This window comes from Lepidochelys kempii, chromosome 6 (assembly GCF_965140265.1).
Source record: "Lepidochelys kempii isolate rLepKem1 chromosome 6, rLepKem1.hap2, whole genome shotgun sequence".
Classification (NCBI taxonomy): domain Eukaryota; kingdom Metazoa; phylum Chordata; order Testudines; family Cheloniidae; genus Lepidochelys; species Lepidochelys kempii.
Genome location: NC_133261.1, coordinates 19,233,651 through 19,259,659, shown reverse-complemented (window position 1 = coordinate 19,259,659; position 26,009 = coordinate 19,233,651). Strand labels below are relative to the sequence as shown.

The 26,009-nt window shown below is 45.6% G+C and overlaps 1 protein-coding gene across 1 annotated transcript in view; it reads right to left on the bottom strand.

Moving 5' to 3' along the window:
• Window positions 1-241: 241 nt before the first annotated feature.
• Window positions 242-26,009, bottom strand: part of LOC140912507 (NACHT, LRR and PYD domains-containing protein 12-like) — a 261,075-nt gene continuing 235,307 nt past the window's right edge. The window contains exons 10-15 of the mRNA XM_073346992.1: window positions 21,337-21,507; window positions 17,822-17,992; window positions 11,643-11,816; window positions 6,261-6,431; window positions 3,514-3,684; window positions 242-1,010 (exon numbers count right to left, since the gene is read on the bottom strand). Of these exons, the coding sequence (XP_073203093.1) occupies window positions 911-1,010; window positions 3,514-3,684; window positions 6,261-6,431; window positions 11,643-11,816; window positions 17,822-17,992; window positions 21,337-21,507 (958 nt within the window). The 3' untranslated portion in view covers window positions 242-910. The remainder of the gene's footprint in view (window positions 1,011-3,513; window positions 3,685-6,260; window positions 6,432-11,642; window positions 11,817-17,821; window positions 17,993-21,336; window positions 21,508-26,009) is intronic.

Genomic DNA, 26,009 nt, shown 5'->3' with positions numbered 1-26,009 from the left:
GTGTTTAAGGCCTGAGAAACAAAGCTGTCCGCTGTAAATTGCTAAATAAGAGATGTCAAACTTCTGCTTATCAGAGTGTGGTTTTTTAAAAGCCTGAACTGTAACAGCTCTGGGTGAGGGGAGGAATGTTTTCACCACCACACACTGAAATGTCAGGAGGAAGCTTTGTAATCAGCTCTGAGCTTGTGGTTCAGACATTTAAATAATAAACTGCCTACAGTATTAAGATAGTTAACCAGCACCAAGTTATAGATTTAATTGATTGAGTAAAATTCTTTAGTTGGGATTCATACCCAAAACAGTCACCTTCTTAGATCCCTTCTTAGGATTAATACAACAAATAATCAGTTCTTATTAATCTGATGAGGTAACTAATTTGGTGACATAATTTTGATCCAACATTGAGACTAATTTAATTGGGGTTTGATTTTGGTTGGGTAGTTGCATTGCTCTAAGCGTCATTTAGTTTCATAGTACGATTAGTAGCTTCGCTTTGGTGATACAGTTTGTTGGTGTAATAGTTTAAATACAATTTATAAAACTGATACCAAACATTTCTTTCAATAAGCAACATGGGTCTACAACCTTAAGGATGTGCGCAGATATAATTGGGTGAACCTAAAAGCCTAACCAGCTCCACATAATAAGTCTTTGGGTCTCACAACCCTGACAGTCTCTTCCACCCCTGTGCCTATGGAGGCTGAATGTGTAAATTCAACAAGCTCACAGAACGGGAGCATATTTTTCCCCATATTGTGAGGTTCTCACTCTTTACACCAGTCAGGAGAATATACATCCGGAGTCCTTGGTGATGGCAGAGATGCCTTAAAAGAGGCAGGTCCCATCCCTAGCTGTTCTCCCAGCTAGGACGAGAGCCAGGCCAGAGCGGTGTTGGTGCAATGGCTTCTGCTCACCAATTCTTCCATATATGTATGAACATATCAGGTTTTCTCTTTTTCACAGCATCTAGCTCTCTCTGTGTTTCTTCATTTACATTGACACTGCTCAAACTGTGGGGGAAAACAAGTCAAGAAAAAGTGTTAGATATAATAGCCTGAGAACACAGTCCCTTTGAAGCACAGTTAGCCGCACTCCATTGGTTTCAGTGAAATCATCTCTGGAATGGAGACGAAAGACTATTGCAATGAATGTTCAGACATAACTATCTGGGCCCTTCTTCTGTCCCCATCCCAGACATTTTTGGTCCACCCCATCTGCACTGGATTCCCTCGGGAGTCTGACCATGCCTGTCCTTTCCTACTGAAGAGGTTGCTGTTGAGTGACATGCGGAACTCTCGGCCCACTTAGAGGAAAGGAGATGCCAGCATGTGAAATTTATAGCAAGCAAGAAAACAGACTTCAGCGAACTTTTTTGTTCCTGAATTATTAATCTAAAAAGTTATTGTTTTAAATCTAAATCATCATGTGTTTTGGTTGTAACATTCCAGAACCAAAGGCTGTGTGGGGGAAATTGAGGACTGTGTAGAAAACTGGACGTTGTTTAAATGTATTTGCTATCTCAATGCGCCACAGAACTTACTTCCATTTTTTAATTCCCATCAGTCTTTTATCTTCCTTTATTTCTGGTCCTTTTAGTTCTCTCTCTTTTATAGATTTGCCTTTCCCCCTTCAGGCCAGTGGTACAGAAATTTCAAAACATTCTCTTGTAGCTGTTGATTTAAAACTCCTAGCTGGCTGGCTGTGCTGGATTTAACTGAAACCCTGGTAGTTTTTATGAACTAAGAAGATCTTAAAAATGGTTTAAAACTGCCTGACATTGTTCTGGAGGAAAAGGCAGATGTCAGTTGCCTAAGGAGCCAGCTGGACCTTCCAATCCTACCAATATCTGTATGATCTGCTGACCAGAGAGACAACCAAGATGAGGAGGAGAGGAGTGAAGGAACGGGGTTGCCATCATAGACAGAAAAAGAAATTAAACAGAAACAATGAGGTGTTCACTTTGTATCCTTTCCCTTTTTTCCTTTTTCTTTTTCTGTTTGTCTGTTTGGCTTTGTCCCAGAATTATTTGTTGAAATGGTGGTAAATTATCCTTTGAATGGAGGGCTATTTTAATTCAATTGTGAAACACACCAGACTTCTATTCTCAGTCCTGCTTCCTGAGTAAAATAACTGAGATTCTAACATAAAACTATGCTTTTGAGTGCTCAAACAGCCACTTTATTATCCCACATTTAAGCTAGTTGACCTGCATGAATAATACATTTTTCAGGTTGGTGGCTGAACTGGGCGAAGGGGAGGGGGAAGGTCCATTTTGAACCAAAACCGCACCTTTCCATTTTTTTTTCTTGAAAAGAATCAAACAAACAATTTTTTTTGGTGCCAAATGAAAATTTATTTGATCTGAAAAAAAAATGCGGGTCTTTTTCTGTTTTTGTTTAGTTTCTTTTTAAGTGTTTTTTACCCTCAAAAAACCAATTAATCAAATTAGCTACATTTCTAAACAAAAGACTGTTTCAAAGTGACAAGTCAAATCTTTTGCTTACAAAAAATCAGCTTTTTATTCTTCCAAAACTATTCACCAAATGCAACCTCCATTTGCAAATATTTTCATCCTGAAATTGCATTTTTCTGCAAATTTACTATTTGAGCAAAAAAATTCTCCCAGCTCTACTATTATCACAGCAGAGGATCTCTCTTCCTTTCTCTGTGGGAGGAGACTAGGTGCCAGTTCTTGGGTGCATGGAAAATAACAATGTGACCCCAGGAGAAAGAGCTTAAATCACACCACTATGTGCCAGATTTTCCAAGGAACTCAGCACCCACAATTGGGGCTGGATGTTCAAGGGGACTGAAGTCCCATTTACCCAGGGTGCTGAGCTCTTCTGAAAATCTGACCATAAAAGTCACAAGCTACTGCATGCTGAGCACTTTAGAAAGCCTGGCCCCATGTGAAAGGAACACCCGCGAAAGGAGCCCACTTGTAACTTACCCCAGTTTCTGCAGTTTGCAGTTTGGGTGTTTCAGTCCTTCACACAACTGTTTCACACCTGAGTTGTCCATTGTTTTCTCTCCCAGGATCAGCTCTGTCAGCGTCTGGTTGGTGCTGAGAGCAGAGGCGAGATCCCCACAACAAGCAGCTGTGAAATGGCAACCACTCAGTCTGCAGGAGCCAGAGATATACAAAGATTTGTGACTGCCTATTTTTGCCCCATTCACTGCCATCAGCAGTCTTCATTCTAGACATGTACAGATAAACCATAGTACTCTGAGAGGAGGCTTGGGGATTATTCATAAATTCTAAGGCCAGAAGGTTCTCCACTTGTGAGGTAACTCCCTTCTCTTCATGTGTCAGTATAATAATCCCTGCATCTGTAAGTCTCACTCCATGCATTTGAAGAAGTGGGGTTTTTACCCACAAAAGCTTATGCCCAAATAAATCTGTTAGTCTTTTAAGGTGCCACCCGACTCCTTGTTGTTTTTGATAAATAGCGTGTAACTCTCAACACCACCATGTTAACAGGCACAGACTAAAGGGAACCAGCTGGTACTTACTGCAGTTTCTGTAATTTGCAGTTTGTATGTTTTAATCCTTCACACAGCAGCTGCACTCCTGAATCTCCTAGGTTGTTCCACTTTACGCCGAGCTCTGTCAGGGTCTGGCTGGTGCTGAGAACAGAGGACAGATCCCCACAGCAAGCAACTGTGAGATCACAATACCCCAGTCTGTAGGATATGAAGATATACAGAGAGCAAAATGACGACTCGTTTATGCCCCATCCTCTGCATTTCTCCTCCTTGATACCTGTATGTAACTCTAAAGTGATTCTTAATTTAGAAGCAATACAGAAATCACTTCATTTTGATTCAGATTACAAAAAGACCCCCTATACGAGGCTCTAGACCAGGGGTGAGCAAACTACGGCCCACGGGCCATTTTAAGCCAGCCCTCGAGCTCCCACTGGGGAGTGGGGTCTGGGGTTGTCCTGCTCTGGTGCTCTGGCGCTCCAGCTGGGGAGAAGAGTCGGGGGCTGCTCCATGCGGCTCCCGGAAGCCGCGGCATGGCCCCGCTCCAGCTGCTGCGCACTCCAATGGCCCCCTCTGGCGCTCCCATGGGAGCTGTAGGGGTGGTACCTCCTGCACCCCAACCCCAATTTTGTGAGCATTCACGGCCTGCCAGACAATTTCTATTCTCAAATGTGGCCCTTGGGCCAAAAAGTTTGCCCACCCCTGCTCTAGACCTCTAACACACAATTAGTGCGACAACCAAAACCCCAGTAGCATTAAATTAATTATTCTAATAGGAACTCATCCATCCAGCTACAGAAAGCACCTTCCCACTCCTCAACCCTCTCTAAAACCCCGATCAACCAGAGGCTCTTTGCAGCATGCCCAGAAGGTCCCTAAATGTGGGGTATTTTGGACTGGGGGGAAGGGCAAGTCCCAGAGCCCTCACAGAGGCCAGCCATCCCTTCTCTTTTATAACAAACGGGGGCTCAGCTCAGGCTCCCATGCTGACTGCAGTTGGGACAGTCTGGTCTAGTGACAGATACAATCCCTCAGGTAGGCCAGTCCCAGATCATTTAGGGCTTTACAGATCAGAATCAGCCTCTTAAACTCCACCCAGAGACTAATGGGCAGCCTGTGCAGATCCTGGAGCCATGTGCTCCCAGCAGGATGCCATGCTCAGTAAGTGACCTAGTGCTGTCTACACTGGGGCTTAGGTCGGTTTAACTGAGTCTCTCGGGGTGTGTGTGAATTTTTCACACCCCTGCATGACATAGCTGAGTCGATCTAACTTTCTAGTGACGACCAAACCTTAGCGAGTAAAATAAGCAGAGGATCTACAGAAAATGTCTATGGGGCATGAAGAGGCTCTGTGTGACCCAACTTCTATCTAGTAAAATACGACAAATCTACAGTGCAGTGAGGTCTCTCAGCTGTACGTGGGAGGAGAGTAGGTGTTTTTGGGAGGTCATTAGACGAACCAGTTGGGATTTTTTCAGTGAAATAGTTTTTCCATCAGAAAATGCAGATTGGTCACAAACTTTTTATGGGCATGTCTCAGTGTTGATGAAAGTTCTGTCGGGAAGGTCTTTCCGAGCCAGGCTGGACTTTCTGGGCAAAACTACAGCGAGAGCAAGACTAGAATAGCCAGTAGCTCCGTGGTTGGGGCATTCACCTGGCTTGTGGGAGGCCCAGTTTCGTCTCTTCACAAATCAGGCAGAGCAGTGGCTTTGCCCCTGTGCCCCCCACACCTCAGTGAGTGCCCTAACCAGTGGGAGATTGGCTAGTTTAGCTCCTCTCTCTCTCTAAGAAGGTGTTTTTTTCATCACAATGAAGAACAGGGGGAAATACTGAGTTTTCACAAGATGGAAAACAGTTTCCCACAGCTGTCAGGCGTACGGATGTCCCAGTAGAAAAAGCTCAGGTCACTGTAGTACAATCTTAATTAGCACTGTCATAAATATAAAGGGAAGGGTAAACCCCTTTAAAATCCCTCCTGGCCAAGGGAAAAAACCTCTCACCTGTAAAGGGTTAAGAAGCTAAAGGTAACCTCACTGGCACCTGACCAAAATGACCAATGAGGAGACAAGATACTTTCAAAAGCTGGGAGGAGGGAGAAAAACAAAGGGTCTGTGTCTCTCTGTCTATATGTTGCTTTTGCCAGGGATAGACCAGGAATGGAGTCTTAGAACTTTTAGTAAGTAATCTAGCTAGGTATGTGTTACATTATGATTTCTTTAAATGGCTGAGAAAAGAATTGTGCTGAATAGAATGACTATTTCTGTCTGTGTGTCTTTTTTGTAACTTAAGGTTATGCCTAGAGGGATTCTCTATGTTTTGAATCTAATTACCCTGTAAGGTATCTACCATCCTGATTTTACAGAGTGATTCCTTTACTTCTATTTCTATTAAAAGTCTTCTTGTAAGAAAACTGAATGCTTTTTCATTGTTCTCAGATCCAAGGGTTTGGGTCTGTGGTCAGCTATGCAAATTGGTGAGGATTTTTACCAAACCTTTCCCAGGAAGGGGGGGTGCAAGGGTTGGGAGGATTTTGGGGGGAAAGACGTACCCAAACTACGTTTCCCAGTAAACCCAGTTAGAGTTTGGTGGTGGCAGTGGATATTTATCCAAGGACAAAGGATAAAATTAATTTGTATCTTGGGGAAGTTTTAACCTAAGCTGGTAAAAGTAAGCTTAGGAGGTTTTCATGCAGGTCCCCACATCTGTACCCTAGAGTTCAGAGTGCGGGAGGAACCTTGACAAGCACAGACTGCAGGAAACCATCTGTTACTTACATTAATTTCTGCAGTTTGCAGTCTGGATGTTTCAGTCCCTCACACAGCAGCTGCACGCCTGAATCTCCCAGTTTGTTATCCGCCAGTTCCAGCTCTGTCAGGCTCTGGCTGGTGCTGAGAATAGTGGAGAGATCCCCACAGCAAGCAGCTGTGAGGCTGCAACTCCCCAATCTACAAGAGACAAACACACAGAGAGGGACCTGATCACTTGTTTCCTCCCTGTTGGGTGTAGTTCCCTCACTGATGTCGGTGTCTGTCTGGAGAAGGTTTCATTTCCATTCTGGAGGGAGGGAAGGATGGCTCTTGCCACATGTGCCACTAGCCAAATACTCGGGGGCTAGGGACACCCCAGATCCTCAGTGACTGAGGGGTTAATTCTGGCTTCCTTCCATCTATCCTTGCACAGGTGCTCAGGGAAAGGGCTATCAAAACAGCTGCTGGGCGCAGAACAGCTGTGGGTTGAGATGGCCGCAAATCCAGGCTGAGCGAGCCTCAGGCTGGGGTGGTTTATGGTTTGATGTGTTTAAGTTGTTTTGCTTTGCTGACTTAGATTTGTTTCTGCTGAAATATCCTTCTTGATTACCAGTCTTGCTGCCGCACAGTGCTAGGACCATGGTACCACCCTGGACACCTGCTGCTCATGCTGCCTCTTCCCGACTCTCAGTAAGACATTTGCTGTTGTAGCTGAGTCTTCAGAGCTTTAATGGCCCTGCAAGTTTCGCCTGAAACTACCTCTGGGAGGATATATATCATATGGGGTCCCGAAGGGGTCTGTCCTGGGTCCAGTACTGTTCAATATTGAAAAAAGGCTAATTTCAGTGTAGGGTGTATTAGCAGGAGAGTTGTAAGTAAGGTATGGGAGGTGATTGTCCCACTTTACTCATCACCGGTGAGGCCTCAGCAGGAGTACTGTGTTCAGTCTGGGGCATCACAGTTCAAGAAAGATGTTGACAAATTAGAGAGTCCAGATGAGAACAACAAAAGTGAAAAGAGGTTTAGAAAACAAGCTCCACAAGAAAAGGTTGAAAGAATTGGGCATGTTTAGTCTACAGAAGAGAAGGCTGAGGTGCAACATGATAACAGTCTTCAAATATGTGAAAGGGTGTTATAAAGAGAATGGTGATCCATTGTTCTCCATGTCCACCAAGGGTAGGACAAGAAGTAATCAGCTTAACCAGCAGCAAGGGAGATTTAGGTTGGATATTAGGAAACACTTTCTAACTATAAGGATAGTAAAGCCCTGGAACAAGTTACCTAGGGAGACTGTGGAATCAACGTCCTTGGAGGTTTTTAAGAACAGGTGAATCTCTGTGAAACACCTGTCAGGGATGAGCTAAGTTTACTTAATTCTGCCTCTGCACTGAGGGATGAACTCGATGACCTCTTGAGGTCCCTTCCAACCCCACATTTCTATGGAGTGGAAGGTGCAGGGCCTGGGGCTGATGGGAGCGCAAGCATTACAGTTCTGTAAACACAGCAGCCAGAGCTACCATGCTAGCAGGTACAGACTGAAGGAGACCAGCCGATACTTACAGTATTTTCTGCAGTTTGCAGTTGGGATGTCTCAGTCCTTCACACAGCAGCTGCAGTCCTGAATCTCCCAGCTTCGTCCCCCAAAGGTTCAGTTCTGCCAGGGCCTGGCTGGTGCCGAGGGCAGAGGAGAGAAACCCACAACATGCAGCTGAGAGTCTGCACCACTCCATCCTGCATGAAATGAAGAGAGAATGGAAAACTACTCATTTCTGACCCATGCACTGTGTTCCCCTCACAGATGTCCATGTGAGTCTAGAAAGATCTATTATTCTTGGAGTGCAGGGAGAGACGACAGCGCTGTGGGAAGAGGCCGGGGGGAATAAAAACACGAAAGGTCATTAGTATAGATTTCTTTCATGCACATCTGTCAGGCAGGGTTTAACTCTCATTTATGTTGGTGTAACTCTGGAGCAAATCCATTGTAGTCAATAAAGACAGGCTTGCAAATACAGAGCAGCTGAGAGCACAATCTGGCCCGTTATGTTGGTTACCCAGCACTCCACAAGTGACTGTTCAGTTGAAGTGAGGGGAGGGGGTGGGTTGTGAGGGTAATTTTAGTGGGTTGGGAGGTGTAAGGTCATGGCTGGAAAATAGTTCAAACGTTTTCATTGCTAGCACTCTGGATCCCTTCTAGTTTAAGCAGATGGAGCCAGAATAAACTCTCCAGCCCTGAAACGTTCCCCAGGGCCACGAATATTCATTACCTGTCCCTTGTAAGAAGAGACACCCTTAATCCCAGAAGACAAACTACCTGATCATTCTCACCCCCCACATTGTTGAGGATACAGTACCTTCCCCCCCGTTACAGCCTCTGTCTAGCACAATGGGAATCCTCAAACCTCTCAGCCCCCACCCTGCCAGTGAGTGACAGACGCAATAGAAATGTGTGACAATGACTGGAATGCGGAACACTGGGGTCTTGCTTTACATGGCACTGTGACTGAGCAGATTAACTATTTTTAACTATCCGTCTGCTTTTAAGGCTGTTTCTTCCCTGTATGAATTAAATAAACTAGTTGTTTATGAAGAAAACTAGAAAAAAAAAACAAGAACTCAGTCCAGTGGCACCCGAAGGACCCTTGCACAGGGCGGCAGCCAGGTTTGGATCAGAGACTTTCAAGTACACAGAACAGATTGTTGCCACCTGAGATGAAATACTAACTATTTATCCTATGCATGGACCAGCCTGCAGAGAGGGGGTTTCCAGTGGGTCACACAGCTATTGACCATATAGCAGTAGAAGGCTGGATGCTATTTGACGTTCAGATAGCAGGCAGCTCCCTGTGATGATGCGCCGTGTTGCTATCAGTGGATATGTGCTGAGTGGGACACCGGGGTACAATGAACAGGTGTCCCAGAAGTTGTCATTTCCTTGCTTTTAAGGATTTGTGTTGAGCGGGTGTCCCACTCACCCAGCCATAATCCTTTCTAAATAAAGATTTAGTTTATGGAGTATCCCGGTTTAATACCACAAATGTAGGAAGGTTTGGGGGGGAGGGGCGAGGAAAGGGGGAGCAGGGATATTTGAAGTGGGGTTAATGGTGTGTATGGGGTCCCAGCAGGTCCATTTCCAACCTAACTCCAGCACAAAGGGGCCTGTGTTCTTCGTTCCTACCTGTCAACTGCCGCCTCTGCTCTGCCTGCCAAGACGTGGCTCCTTGGAGCTCTGAAGCTTTGACAGAGGCTCTTCTGCTCCCAGTCATCCCTCAGAGTAAGCCCCCAAACTGCCACAGCAAACTCCTTCTCCGAGCAGCTCTGCCCTGTGTGGAGGGAGCTGGGCCGCACACCCTTTGATTTTGGCAGCAGCACCATTGCTTCTCCTGCTTCTCCTTCCTCCCTCCCCACAGGCCGTCTGGACCTGGATGAGAAATTGCCTAAAAATGGAAATCCCTTCCCACAAAAAAATTTCCATTTTTGAAAATGTTCTGCACCAAATTGGGACAAAAATTCAAAATATTTTGTGGGAAAGAACTTCCAGAAAAATTCCATTTTGGGAGAACCAAAATGATTCCCTAGCTGCCCGCCTGGCTCCAGGGCTGCCTGGCTTCCCAGACGTCTGGAGAGGATACTAGCTAGGGAACTGGGCAGACCAGGAGAGCTGGCTGTTGATCTGAGAACCTGGGAAACCTAGGGTCCTGCAGTCTCTCCAAGCAGAGAGGCTGGAGCTGACTTCTCCATACTTTTTGCCACTGTTGTTGGGGTTGTGTGACTGCCAGGTCACGCACTGTGCCTAGTGCGACAACAGCTGGGAGATGTACCTGGCGGCAGTTCTGGGAGGGGGTCACCTATTCTAGAGCCCTCTTGACAAAGGCAACATTGAAAACCTTAAAGCAGGTCAGTTCGGCTTTTGGCAAGGAAGCTGTCAACTTTTGCAAGCTCCCTACATCCCAGGAGAAGAAGAAAAGCTGCCTTTACATCCAGGGCAAACACCACAAGTTCTCAGCTACTGTCCTGTAGCTGTCACCTCTGTCTGGGCAGGGACCCACGTCCCTCTTCCTCCTGACCAGGGGTTTAGGCTTTCTCCTTTTTCAAGGCAGACGCTCACTGTCCTGCCATGACAGCATCAAAGCAGCTGAGTGCAGATACCCCAGGACAGTGAGTGACACAAGCTGCCTCTGTTTGAGACAGTTGTCAATCAGAGTGGGGTGGGTGGTGAGGTAGGAGTGATCTGTCACTAACACAGTCTCCAGAGATCCCTTCTCTGCAGCACATTAGATCCAAAGCTGGTGGGGGGTGGGCACTGCACCAGGTTCACAAGGCCATTATTTCACCTTGTTCCCTGCTCCCTACAGTGAGTTTCTCCATCAGTTGTCTAGTCTACTGTGATGACATCCCAAGTCATGGAGCCTCCACCCCTTCCAGGTGGAGACTATTCCATGGGCCAGTAGAACTAACTGAGCAGCACAGCAGTGAAGCAGACTCACCCTTCAGCTGTGTATCTTCCCTGCCCCCCCCCCCATCACTATCAGTGAGTTACTGAGTCATTCCTCACTCTCCTCCGAGCTGTGAGTGAGAGTCGAGGCAGTTGCCACCAGGGAGAGGAGCCACCATCACTCTCTGCAGGGCTGTGGGGGAGGAGAGGCAAATCATCCATGATGGTGGGAATAAAAGGAGAAAAAAACCAAGAGCCCTGAGACGAGTCCTCTCCACCTACATACTGACAGGCAGAGCTGTGAGGTCCTGCTTGGGGGCTGGTGGGGAGAGATGGGGACAGAAGCAGCTCAACATGGGTCCTGACATGGGTCTGATGTTCTGGGGAGAGAATGAGGGTTCCTGAATTAGGGGTTGGTGGCTCTAACCCCAAACCGCCAATGATGGGCAGCAGCTGCAGTAAAAGAAGTCTAATTTTGACTTTCACTTTGCTGGTGCTTTTGGGGCAGATTTTCAAGAGAGCTCAGCATTCAATGTTGAAGGCTTCAAAATCTGGGCAGAAAAGTATTAAAATTCTGGGCAGAAAAGTATTAAAGTTAATATGTAAAGGTGTCAAAGTCATTAAAATTATCTTTAAAATGGGATGTTAGTGGAAGGGTAAGAGAGTGCTCTTTTTTTAAAAAAAGCCAAATATTAAAGAATTGGTTTTAAAACATTAAAATATTTATTTTCCCAAAATTGGGACGGCGTTACCAGCCGTCTGCTGTGGGCCCACCTTTGCTTAATATTTCCATTTTCCAAACAGGGCAGGCTGGGTGCGTGTTGTAAGCCATTGACAACGGTGCTGGAGAGACATTTAACTCTCATCTTTTCCATATACCTACAGGGGGCAGACACCAGACACAAGCTACAGCCCCTGTGAAGCGTTTTACATAGAGGTCACCTGAAAATACACAGAGGAGACCAAATATTACTTACCCCAGTATCTGTAATTTGCAGTTTGGATGTTTCAGTCCCTCACACAGCAGCTGAACTCCAACATCTCCCAGAGAAAAATTATAACTGAGCTCCAGCTCTGTCAGGCTCTGGCTGGTGCTGAGAACAGTGGAGAGATCCCCACAGCAAGAGCCTGTGAGACCGCAACATCTCAACCTGCAGGAGAGACAAATGCAGGGCAGATCCATCAGAGAGTGAATGAGGCTCATCACAGCCGTTCTGACAGGTGGCCCTGCCCACCATCTCCTTTCCCTGACCAATCAGCATCAGGAATGAGCCAGAAATCCAGCCCTAGACTCTGTCCCAAGACCCATGCCTTGACCAATGAGAACCCAGAACCAGGTTTGGGTGTGACTTCCTGCATTAGTTCCACTGCTTGCACTATAAAGAGAGAGAGAGAGAGAGAGAAATTTCAAGGAAGGCTCTAGGAAAGGGTTAGGAAGAGGAAAATGGGGAAGATGGACAGAGAAGTTTAGAGGGTGGAAAATATCAGAAGAGAGAAGTTAATTGGAGGGTAAAAACAGACACTACAAAACAATGAGGAAAAAAGAGTCAGAGAGAAAAGGAGAGAAGAAAACATTCAAGCAGAGAAAAACTAAAAATAGTAAATGGCACTCTGTTACATTATTTTATATCAAGTTTGATGCCAAAACATTGCAATAAAATATGCTCATGGCATGTGGCCAACCCCAAAAGTTCCAAAATCATGAGTCAGGCTCCAAAAAAATCACAATATCGGCTTAGAATTATGGGGATTTTTTTTACAAATACATTTTGGGTTCTTTTTCTTTGTCTTCTGGTTTTTGAGACTTTAGGGTTTGTGTTTTCAGGCTCTCTCTGTAACCACAGGGGCTAGAAACTTAGCTTTCATTTTTAAAAAGTGAGGGGCTCACTTATTCACATGACTCCAGGAGCTGTGACTTTAAGAAAAACCATCAAATATCAAAATTTGTGATAAAATCATGAGATGGCAACAATATTATATATCAGACAACATGACTCCATAGGACAACCGGGCTACAGAGACCCCATTAGGAATGGCAGGTGGGCATGGGAGTCCATTTGTCCAGAGATTAGAGGAGGGAATAACCTGATTTTTGTTTACCTCAAAATCTTTACTGTAAAATAATGGGTTTTCAGTCCTCCTTTAATTGCAAATCTGAATGCAAACTTAATTATAGAATTGCTAGCACTCCCTCCACAGGTTTTTCCCCAGTGTTGGTGCTGGGTTTTAGACTACTTCATGCTTGCATCTACCTGAAATAATCATATATATTTTGGAGTTCTGTGATTTTGATGCACATCTGTTTTCGCAGTACATTACCTGATGCATTCGCAAGTTATCCTAGCACGGAAGTCCAGATGAACACCAGCTGTCCTTGAATTATTGATTGATTTATTATTATTATTAATTATTGCACAGCATTCTGACTTTGAAACATATGAAAAGCTTCTAAAATACAGGAAATTGCACCTAACTTTTCAAAAATGCCTGGGTGCAGTGGCTAGTTCATGCCGCTGCTCACCGCTGTCCGTGCTACCATGGCTACGCTACTATTTTTAATGCACTATCTCAGATCAGCACTAGCATGAATGTCCGTACGTGAGCTGGGAATCACACCCCCCCAGCTCCAACTGCAGACAAAGCCTCAGGCTTCTAGGGCAGAGAGCTACTTATCAATGGATAGAGAGTAGGGGCGGTAAGGAGGGGTCCAACCACGGTATCTGATCTGAGGAACTGTGTCTGGGAAATTTCAGGAAGCTGTCTACCCAAGGCCTGGAGCTAACCAAGCAAACATGCAAAAGCCATGAAGAGCTGTGGGGAGGTGAACTCCTGCCGCCCCCCAGACCTCATGGATGCGTACTTGGAACAGCTAGCCTATGCCGCTGCTCGTGCTGCCGTAGCTACATCACTAAATTTATCACTCTGGGTCGATGAGAGCTAGTGTGAGTATGTCTAGTCACTCTGGGAATCACACCCCCAGCTCCGAGTGCAGACGTAGCCTTCGTGTGGGCAAAAGACTGTGGGAGTGTCTCATGGATATGAGACTTTTCCACTCCAATCCAAGATTTACATGGAAGACGCACAAGAAATACAAGCCAGCCTCTGGAAAGCATTACTCTAGGCACCAGCCACCAAACCAGTGCAAACGAGTTTCAGCCACGGCACACAAAATTACTACAGACACAGGTACACCTCAGGATCAAAGCTTGTGTTGAACAAAGCAAGGTTAGTGGCTGAAAAGCCCTTTATCGGCTTCGATTAGATCCCTGACCTGGTCTGCATCACCAGAGCCTGGCTAGATGACACTGCAGGCTGGGAGCTGGATCATTTCATCCTTCCAGGTGACACAGTGCCCTACAGACCCAGACCAGGCAGTTCCACTGGCAGAGAGCCAATTTTATTGCCATCCAGTTTCAAATGCAAAAGAAGCTCCTTTGTAACAAAATCCTCTGAGTGCATCTACTTAATCTGAGAGACCGATGATGAGACCAATAAGACATCCCAATAGCACAGATCTATTACTACAGAAAGCTCAAGTTTTCTGGAGGAGCTGACAGAGACACTGGCTGACATGATGTCAAGGTTCCTTCCCCACTCTGAACTCTAGGGTACAGATGTGGGGACCTGCATGAAAATCTCCTAAGCTTACTTTTACCAGCTTAGGTTAAAACTTCCCCAAGATACAAACTATTTTACCTTTTGCCCTTGGACTTTCGCTGCCACCACCAAACGTCTAACCAGTATTTATTATTGGGAAAGAGCCGTTTGGAAACGTCTTTCCCCCAAAAATCCTCACCAAACCTTGCACCCCCCTTCCTGGGGAAGGCTTGATAAAAATCCTCACCAATTTGCATAGGTGACCACAGACCCAAACCCTTGGATCTTAAGAACAATGAAAAAAGCATTCAGTTTCTTACAAGAAGAATTTTAATAGAAGAAAAAGTAAAAAGAATCACCTTTGTAAAATCAGGGTGGTAAATACCTTACAGGGTAATTAGATTCAAAACATAGAGAATCCCTCTAGGCAAAACTTTAAGTTACAAAAAGACACAAAAACAGGAATATCCATTCCATTCAGCACAGCTTATTTTCTCAGCCATTTAGAGAAACCATAATCTAACGCATATCTAGCTAGATTACTTACTAAATTCTAAGACTCCATTCCTGTTCTGTTCCCGGCAAAAGCATCACACAGACAGACCCAGACCCTTTGTTTCTCCCTCACTCCAGCTTTGAAAGTATCTTGTCTGCTCATTGGTCATTCTGGTCAGGTGCCAGCGAGGTTATCCTAGCTTCTTAACCCTTTACAGGTGAAAGGGTTTTTCCTCTGGCCAGGAGGGATTTTAAAGGTGTTTACCCTTCCCTTTATATTTATGACACATGGTGATGCAGTTCCTGAGGCTCATCATTCTTGGAGGCTTAACGATTCACACTGAAAATGCATCTGATCCAATGCACAAAACTTTCTATTTGCCCTGTTCACCTTTGGATTCTCACAGGCAGTCTCTTAAACACAGACACAGTTGGTCACATCCTGACCTTTATAATGAACGTGGATCACTCCCCGATGCCAGTCAGATTACCACCTCCAAAAGAGAAAGAACATAAGAACGGACATACTGGGTCAGAGCAAAGGTCCATCTAGCCCAGTATACTGTCTTGTGACAGGTGCCCCAGAGGGTATGAACAGAACAGGTAATCATCAAGTGCTCCATCCCCTGTCACCCGTTCCCAGCTTCTGGCCAACAGAGGCGAGGGACACCATCCCTGCCCATCCTGGCTAATAGCCATTGATGGACCTATCCTTCATGAATTTAGCTAGGTTTTTTTTTAACTCTGTTATAGTCTTGGTCTTCACAACATCCTCTGGCAAGGAGTTCCACAAGTTGACTGTGTGTTGTGTGAAAAAATACTTCCTTGTGTTTGTTTTAAATCTGCTGCCTCTTAGTTAATTAATTTCCAGGCAAGAAGGTCTTAATGTCATGGTCCATCCTAGAGAGCTCATTGAGCCAGTTAGATCCACAAAGCACTGATGCCCTAGCCCAGCAGCAAAGGACTAGAAGAACCAGTGTGTCATCACAGTCACTGACTGACCACAGCCATGAATACTTTGGTTCTAAAGCACTTCCTTCCCGTATGGCCCTCACAGAGCTTTGTGGTTTCTTCTTCCTGTGACAGATGATGCAAGGAGGCAAGAAAACCAACCGTCAGTGTTGAGAACACTCAAGAAGAAACAGATGTCTTAACAACGAATTCTTCTTTGCCTGCTCCTTGGCCATGGAGGAGACCAAGAAATCCTCCTTCTCCTCTTCCATAGCAACCACCAACGCTACATCGATGCAGTTGGACTATGGGGTGTGAATTGCAACAGCACAGCATTCTGGTGCATGCAGCTACCCAACGTGGATGGTCCTAGTGTGAACTAAGAGGTACCTAGCTTGTGTTAACATAGTCCTCTTCAAACAGGACTACATTAGCGTGCACTAGGTACCTTTTTATTTGCACCTGCATTGTCTATATGGGGGAGTTACAACACAGCACTTTGATGCATGCTGCACTTAACACCCCTGTAGTCTGAACTGCAGGGCTGTGTAGACAAGTCCCAAGCCACACCCCACAGAACTATTCTGGATTGTCAATAACATTGCTAAACTAGATGTCTCCTAGCTCCAGAGCCCAGCACCACTCAGCGTGAGGAACTGTACCCACTTCATAGAGAAGATCTTCCACATCCAAGATGGCCTCTATGGCCCTCGGGGATAACACAACACGCTCCTCAGAATTCTGTTCATTTACAAAACAGAAATTCTAGACATGCTAGAGGAAATCTGAGCCTCTGCCTATGACTCTGATCCTTGATCTCTGTGGCTAGTGCAGGACAGCAAGAGCAGGGCCATCCCTAGGGGGGTGCGGGGCCCGGGGTGGATGTGATGAATCCATCACTTCTGGGACCGACCCGTCACTTCTGGGAGCGACCGCACTGGCCAATTGCTCAGGCCTGCAGGGCCCCCCAATGCGCGGGGCCCAGAGCGGTCGCCCTGATTCGCCGTACCCTAGGTACGGCTCTGAGCAAGAGCATCTAGAACCCCTACTAACAAATACTGTCATCGTCTGCTTTTGAGGATAGAAATCTGCTCCCCCGACCTGGGGCATGCAGTACCCTGGCCAGGACTTAAGAATCCATGGCTTGATGCAACCAGCCTCACAAGCGAATGCCCGGGATCATCAGGTCTCCTGTTTCTGAGCAATCTAGTCAAGCAGCTACTGAACAGTTGCATCCAACTTCACCTGTCCATTGGCAGTATCCAGCTGGGTTTTAGGCCTAGACACAGAATAGACACGGCACTGCCAACACTGCTGGAGAACCTCCTCCTGTCCACAGGCGAGAGGATTTTTGAAGCTTTTTACATTCAGGATTTGCAGAATGGGGACAAACCCTGTTCTTGTTGGAGTCAACAGTAAAACTTGGAGATGGGGTGGGGGAGCGCCTTAGTATCGGGATGCTGTATGCAGCAAAAACTGCTTTCATCAGGCTGAACGATGACGGGAGGACATGGGATGGAGAACAGAGAAGATTCAATGGCAGCCTGGGTGTAGGTGGGGGGACTTGAGAAAGTAAAAATCAACAGGGAGGTCACAAGCCTGGATGGTGGGGTAGGGTCAGGGGCAGAGGGAGGAGCAGGAAGGGATCAAGGCAGCAGGAACTGACTTAAATGAATCTTACATTCTTTTGTGTCCAGTTGGCTCAATGGGGTGGGAGGTGAATTCCCTCAGCTCTGTAAGTGCTTTGAGATCCTCAGCTAGACAGTGCTCTAGGAGGGCATGTCATTCGGCTTCAGGGATAGAGACTGTTCCTGTCCCTCCCACCACCTACCCTACAGACCAGGGAGAGGGATGAGAAGTGGATGCGGGAGTGACTGGACATGAGGAGAAATTGTTAACAGAGGTGGTGATTTTCCTTCACTGAAAGGGTCCTTATGGGTAGTGGCTCGTTCTTGCTCTCACATGCTTGGTGGTGGGGAGAAAGTATCCCCAACTGAGGCATTAATAGGAGAGACTCAGCTTTTAACCTCACCATGTACCTGCAGGAAGTTGATCATACCCCATCATACCTCCTGCCAAGGTCTTTACATAAAGAAAACTGGTCAATACTTACACTAATCTCTGCAGTTTGCAGTTTGGCTGTTTCAGTCCTTCACACAGCAGCTGTATTCCCATGGCTCCCAGTTGATTATCATTCAGGTCCAGATCTGTCAGCAACTGGTTGTTGCTGAGAGCAGAAGAGAGCTCCCCACAACAAGCAGCTGAGAGTTTACAAGCCTTCAATCTGAAAGAGATAGATGCACAGATTAGAGAACGAGCATGTCTGTCTATCCGGTCCTCTCTTCTCAATAGAAATTCCAGCATGGGAAGAATTTACCATAGTCCCCATGACCCTTAATCTAAGGATTTGCAACATATCAATAAACAAATGCATAGAGACTGGTGTGAAAAATGAAGAATAAGAGAATTATATAGGAAGCCAGTTGTAAATTAGAGTTTCTCTTTCTTGTAGACTAAAAGTCTCAGTGCTTTAGAAAGAAATATCACTCAGATCAAGGAGAATATGACCAAAATAGACAAATGGAAGATATATTGTCCTCTTGTATCAATCTAGCTGCATTTACACCAGGGGTTGAATTTTTAATTTAATTGACTTTTCCACAACTCTGAGCCACGTAGCTATGTTGACCTAAATTTTAAGTGTAAATCAGGCCTTAAACATGATGGCTAGTGTGACAAAGTTCCTGCTCTACCTTGGTGGGTCTTGCGCTTATTGGCAGATTTGCTCGCCTTGGAGCTTCACGGCAGCCCTCAGCTTGGCCATTTTTCTGAACCCACAGTCCAGGTCGACTCCTCCTGTGTCTGACCGGGAGTTGGGAGGATTTGGGGGGAACCCGGGCCCGCCCTCTACTCCGGGTTCCAGCCCAGGGCCCTGTGGAATGCAGCAGTCTAGAGGGCCTCCTGGAACAGCTGTGCGACAGCTACAACTCCCTGGGCTACTTCCCCATGGCCTCCTCCCAACCCCTTCTTTATCCTCACCACAGGACCTTCCTCCTGGTGTCTGATAATGCTTGTACACCTCAGTCCTCCAACACTCTGCGTTCTCACTCTCAGCTCCTAGTGCCTCTTGCTCCCAGCTCCTCACACGCACACCACAAACTGAAGTGAGCTCCTTTTTAAAACCCAGGTGCCCTGACTAGCCTGCCTTAATTGATTCTAGCAGCTTCTTGATTGGCTGCAGGTGTTCTAATCAGCCTGTCTTAATTGTCTCCAGAAGGTTCCTGATTGTTCTGGAACCTTCTCTGTCACCTTACCCAGGGAAAAGGGACCTACTTAGCCTGGGGCTAATATATCTGCCTTCTATTACTCTCCTATAGCCATCTGGCCAGACCCTGTCACACTAGATACTGAGGGCTTGTCTATACAAGGACATTGACCAGAATAGCTCCCTGTATGGACACACTATTCCAGAATCAAAGTCACTTTTCCTTTAGAACAATTACTCTGCTTTGCCAGCTATTGGGATTCTCATCTGTTGCAAGCTGCAGAGTTGTCCATTAGCAGCCTGGGGATCCGAGAGCTGCTCTAGTTTACACTAGGGAACCATTCCAATATCTGGAGCAGCCCTGAATCTGGGAGGCATAAAGGTCGTTTAAATCCATTTAGCCCCACCCTCTCGCTGGAATGTGAGATCTTTGCTGTCCCTCTTAGAAGCTCAGCAATAAATCTTACCCTTGGTATTGGCAGCAGTGAGATTGTAAAAGAGAAGTTTACACTGAGGTGCTTCTATGGGCATCTGTTATGTCCATTAGCCTGTGTGCCAGAAGTGTGTGTTCAGCTAAGCTGAAGGTGAGGATAGAGCGTGGCTGCATTTTCAGTGGGCTGGTGAATCCTGAAATTCAGCTGTGAAAGTGTTCAAAACTTTTTCTTGGTGAGCTTGGAGGGGCCATGGGAAGTGCCTAGCTTCTATTTGCCAGAAGCTGGGAATGGGCGACAGGGGATGGATCACTTGATGACCTGTTTATTCCCTCTGAAGCACTGGCATTGGCCACTGTCAGAAGACAGGATTCTGGGCTTGATGGACCTTTGGTCTGACCCAGTATTGCTGTTCTTATGTTCTTATGTGGTGTGGCTGTGAGGAACCCCAAATGTGGGCCTAGTGTATGAGGAAGGGGCTCTACACATCCATCAGCAGCATAGTAGGCTCAGAGAGGTGTGAAGTGGCCCATTCATCTCAGTGAGACGTTCTCAGCTGAATGAGAACACAGCATGGAGATGAAAACAGCCTGAAACAATAGCTCCAAGAGGTGTGAACTGCTCCATTCATCTCAGTGGGAGTTCTTATCCCCCACGCCGTCAGGTATTTAGCATTCCTGTTTACACATGGGAGGCAGGAAGCTGGGCTCAGATCCCCCAGAAGTTTCAAACATAAGTAACGTAGGCTGGATCTGGCCTACAAGCTGCTTTAGTGTCTCGTGTTTGAGTCTTCCTGTGTTTGAGGAAAGGGGACCATGTGCAGTCTTCATAAACAAGACTGCATCAAAGATGCCTGGATCCATCACCAAATTTTGGCTAAATGCTCAAGTCAAAAAGGGGTGACACATCCCTGTCCTTGTGTCCTGTGCTGGGCCTCCCCATGAACTCAGTCTCCTTCTTCTTTCCCTACCTTAGGGACAGAAGAATAACTAAAGGATGCAGGGAAGAGCAGAAAGGGGCCATGATAAAATACACCTGTATGTAATGGCCAGCAGAGCTGACTGGGTAAAACAAAAGAACATGCTGCACCCCCTGAAGCGGGGTTAGCTACAGGCAAATCCCCCTCCTTGGCACATGAAGGAGTTACAGGAAAAATTCTTCCTTTCTGAGCCAGAATCCCTCCCACAGTTCCCCTGAGACGCACACCACTCCCAGCATGGGAATGTGTCTATAAGGGACGACTGGGAGATTTAGGGTCATCAGGCTCATTTAGGGTCATTGTGCTTTTATTAGTTATAAATCAAAATAAGTCTAAAATTATTTTAAAAATCATTACAACGATGATAAAACGGGGCTTTTATCAAAGTGATTAAGATTCTGCATTAGTTTTAAATGCCAGGCACACATTAGGAATCATTTATACACAACGACTTATTCTTCAGATTCAGGGGGATTGGAACTACTGCTCCAGTATGTGCCCATCTTTATTTATAAATTCCATTTACCGAACACGATCGGCTAGCGGACTGTTGGGAGCCACTGACACACCGGGGGCTGGAGGGACACTCAGCATTCAGCCTCTCTGGGTGTGTCTGCACTGCCGTGAGTCCCAGAGCCTGGGTTAACTGACTTGGGCTTGCAGGGCTCGTGCTACAGAACTAAAAATAGCAGTGTAGATGTTCCTCCTTGGGCTGGAACCAGAACTGGGGGTGGATCTTAGAGCCCAGGCTCCAGCCTGAGAAGGAACATCTACACTGTTATTTTTAGTCCTGTAATATGAGCCTGGATCAGTTGATCCGGGATCTGAGACTTCGCTGCTGTGGGTCTTTTTTGCAGTGTAGACACCCCCTTCATGCACCTGCAGCCAACATCTTACACCATCCTCACACTCCATGGAGTCCTTTACAGAAAAAAAAAACAGTAAATACTCACCTCAGAGTCTGCAGTTTGCAGTTCGCATGCTTCAATCCCTCACACAGCAGCTGCATTCCTGATTCTCCCAGGCTGTTTCCTGCCAGGTGCAACTCGACCAAGGTCTGTTTGGTACCAAGAAGAGAGGAGAGATCCTCACAGCAAGCAGCTGTCAAATGGCAATCACAAAACCTGCAGGAGACAAGCAGAGAGGAAAATGAGAACTTCTGTCTGTCCAGTCCCCTCCGTGGGTTTCTAGAAAGATTCTTTTATTTGGGGGTGGTGGGGTGGGAGGGGGGAATCACAGAGCTGTAGTAATGGATGCTGAGGACCACATGATCTTGTGTGGATTTCAATCCACGTGCAGCTGTAGCTCTCATTGATCCCGTATTCCACATATGAGTGTTTTCCATCTCTGAGCAGACACACTTGGGCGTCTGCTAATAAGAAACTTTATTATAAGTGAGGAAAGGAAAGATGGGTGGTGGGGGGAGGAGAATCTCACTGGGAATTAATGACAATGGTGATGCACTGGAAGGTATATTATAGTTTTATGGATGGGAGGAGCCTTTTATTCTCTCTTGCTGCATCTTTTCAGTTGAGGACTCAGCCAATAAGCCACCATCTATGGTAGACTTAGTATTGAACATTCAGGATTCAGGGATGGCTCCACTTTGCCAAGTCTAAAGTCCCCCCCACCCTCTCTTGATCATACACTAGTAAAGGCTGGAATTTCCCTGGAGAGCCCCATCTCAGAGGGCACCAGGCAGAGGGAGGTCTCTCTTTGCCACATCCCTGAACAAGAACCTACCAGCCGTCTGCTGATAGCCCATAGAATAGATAATATTAGCAAGGGGGCTCTCTCTACCTCCGGGAGAAGAATGCTCCTGTGGACCTTGATACCAGCTCCTGAGACACAGACACCAGCACATCTCAGAAGAGACAAGGGCTCTATAAGCTTCATAGCCTCACACTGGCTACGTCAGGTTTGGCTCTCAGCTCTGGGGCAGCTGGCCAAAGCCTTCTGCCTTTCGGAGACCACCTTTTTTTCCCCCCCCAACATGGAATTACTTTAGGCCGTTGGGGCCTGGAAACAGTAAAATGATGTTCCATTTAATTATTTTCTGCACTTCTATTCCCTAGTCCTTAGCCATGGTTGTCCATGGCTTTCTCACCTTTATTTTAGACTGTCACGACTCACTCTCTCTCAGGATGGTATAGGCTTCCCATTCAGCTGGCAGCAGATCACTCCTTAAGCTACAGAGGCCAAAGTGAGCATTATCACTCTGGTACCCTATGTCCACAAACAGCATGCTCTGCAAGTGCTGCAGGCCTGTGGCTTGTTGCATCCGACCCATACTTCTTAACACAACTTCCTGAACCAGGAGCATAACGTCTATGGCTTACAGTGTATGTTCTCACTTCATATTTTTAGTTTGCTGCATTGCCTCCTTTAAATGGTTCCGTCCTGCCCTAAAATCCACACATATGTTGTGAATGGCAACATCCTCTCACTTGCAGATGATGTGATGGGGGTCAGCAGCTCCCACTGCCCCTCTGCCATGCTGCTTGTGGGCCCGCAGGCCCAGAATGTATCCTGAAAAGCACCAACAGCTGTGGGTGTCTGTGCACATGAGGGGCTGGATTTTATTCATTTGTTCAGTAGTTTTGTTATGTTTTCAGTTCTTGTTTTGTGGTTTGTTCTGGAGCTGAACTAGCCATTCCTTTGCAGGTAGCTCTTTGGGAGCTTGAGATGGCCATGCTCTGGGCTCAGAGGGAGAATATCACTCAGGGCCCCTACTCCATGCAGCCCAGAGACTTCGGAGTTCTTCCCTACCTCCTGTTGTGCAGGCCCTGGGCATGTGCAGCTTCCCGGGCGGAGGATGGGAGCAATGAGAACCATGGGACAGTAAATGGAATTACTTGGAGGTGCGGGAGTGCAGAGGGTAGCGCTTGTCTGGCTGTTCATTCACTAGTTAATTATCCTGCTCTGCGGTCTTGTTTGCAGATCTCAGCAGTATGGACGTTGCTGCTGCGGCAGTGAACACACAGTGCGATGTGTGCGAATGTACGTGCACACGCACCAGAGCAATGTTCACGAGCTGCTGCTTTTCCCTTTTGTGATTTTCAGAAGAATCCGCAAGGGACCAAATAAAACCAAGATTTCTGTTTTAAAGCTGAAATTCAGATGTAGTCACAGTGTATTTCTGGTATTGTTAACCTGAGTGTGTGGGGGAGATGTTTGGGGCCAGACAGAGCAAAGACCAGCCAGTCTCCCTTCACATGCTCTGGGGCTGGCAGGCAGCAGGGGTACAAGTAGCAGAGCCGACTGGAACTCGGAAACAATTTTCTGTTGATATTTTTGCATCACCTTTTGCTAATTCATTCACATTATGAAATCTCCTGCCTAGCTTCAGTGAGAGGCTTGTCACGATGGCGCCAGTAGGCTGAGCTGTCAGAGACATCATGGGGCATTGTCGGATTGCACGGGGAGTATTCATTACCCTACTATTTATTTATTTATTTATTTATTATTTATTATTCCTAACAAAACATCAATTTGACACAAATTTTGAAATTTTGTTTCAAAAACATCTAAACTAACTATTTTGACTTTTTTGGAAACTTTTCCCCCATTTTTATTCTGTCAAAACTATTCATCAGATTCAACCTGAATTTGTGAACAGTTTCAGTTGACCTGGAACGGCATTATTTGCGAAATCAGCTATTCTCCATGTAAATTTCACCCAGCTGTAGTGACAGGCACCTTAGAAATATCTAAGATTAAAATGCCTCAGCTTCTCTTTTCCACTTCCTGAGTCTTTCCTGATCTCAAAAATATCCCCTGGCCACACTGCTTACCTCTGTCTCTCAGGCTCATCTGTTGGTAAGGTAATTGGGTTAACTGTCATTGCAGCATTAGGCTGACTAAGCCAAACCCACACGTATTAACTGCAAATTTAGACATAATACTCAAAAGTTACACAATTCTATGTGGTCGCTATACCAACCACAGTGAAGAGCTGTACTGCTGTAGAATTTCTGGGATAGCAGCAGTAAGAAGAGGATTTAAAAAAAGTCATGAATAGTTACTTACTCTAGTTTCTTTAATTTACAGTTTGGATCCTTCAGTGCTTGACAGAGCAGGTAAATAGGCGAATGCTTTGGCTTATCCTGATGGTTTTTCCTTAAAGAAAGTAGAGAAGAGAAATTTTCTATGTTGTTCTCTGAAGGCAGATTTTAATTCTATTTCCTGAACATTGAAATAGCCTCTTAGACAGTGTGATACAGTGCATACAGGTTATTCTGCAGTTACAGTTAGTTGTAAGCCACACACACACACACACACCCCGCTCAAAACTACAGCTCGTACTTTGATATGTATTTTAAGTACATGGAGCCAAATTGAATACGTGCGACTACGATTAATCCATTCATTTTGTGAACCTGTGGTACTTGGATTCTCTGAATATTAAAACCCAGTTCTAACTACTCAGACAAACGGGAGTGTCTCCAGAGCTTTTATGCTTGTGTGTCAGCCAGTAACTTCAGTATGATTTCGGGAGATACAATAGAAATTATCGTGTTTATTTAACTAGGAATGCTGTCTTTCATTTGCCCACAAAGCTAAAAACCTAATATAAGTATTTGCTTAAAATCGTAAGTATGACAACTGTTGCTCAATATTGTATAATTGGGCTTATGCTTAGTGAAATTACATCCCCAGGAGGAACCAGAAATGGAGCTCATTGGTTCCTGACAGCAGAATGTGTAAAATGGCAAGTTAATTTTAAAGCAGCATCTGTATAAGAAATAGTGCCGGATGAATAATTAAACAACTAAAATTCAAGAATATTCTGATGAATTTTAAAGTGAATTTATTTCCACTGTGTTCACACATCTTTATTTTGTGCTTTCCAAATATTCTAGCAACGGGAATTTGCAGACAGGAATGTTGTTGAAGCAACACGTTTAAGTCACTATTACAGAATATTCCTGTGAAAGCAAAAGTTGTATTTGTAATCCTGAGCATTCGTACTAGAAATCTGGTTCTCGTATTTATGTTAATTGATTTACAGAACCAAAATATCTATGACCTGTGTGTCCAATCAAAATGAATAATTTAGAAAAATTAATATTTAAAAGAAATAAAATTGTTTGGATAATTTGTGAAAAAGGCAACATTCATTGAGTGAAATATTTATTATTATCTGCCCAGCTCTAATAAACAGGTCTTTCTTAAACAGCAGTTGTAGAAGACTTGGGGAGACAGGGTGATAACAGGAGAGACAAATGGGGTCACAGGAAGGATTTTTTATCATGGGGACAAATAAATCACACATATGTTACCAAGGAAATGGACCAGAGTTTGAGAGGGGAAAACATGAGGAATGGAAGGGTATTAGGGACAAGGTAGATCAGAAGATAGGATGGGATGGTGGGTAAAAGGAGAGCAGGCCAAATCCCTTGTCTTTTGTCATCCTGTCCAGTCTGGCTTCCTCACCACTGAAGCTGCCATCTTAGTTTTTATTAACCTCACCCTAACCAGAGTTCAGATTCTATATTCGGTCCTCCACCTCCTCAACCTCTCCACTGCCTTTAACATCTTTGCCTACTCTCCTCCTCTTGAAATCTCTTCTTCCCTCAACTTTCAGGAGTCTGTTCTCTCCTGCTTCTCCTCCTACCTCTCTAGT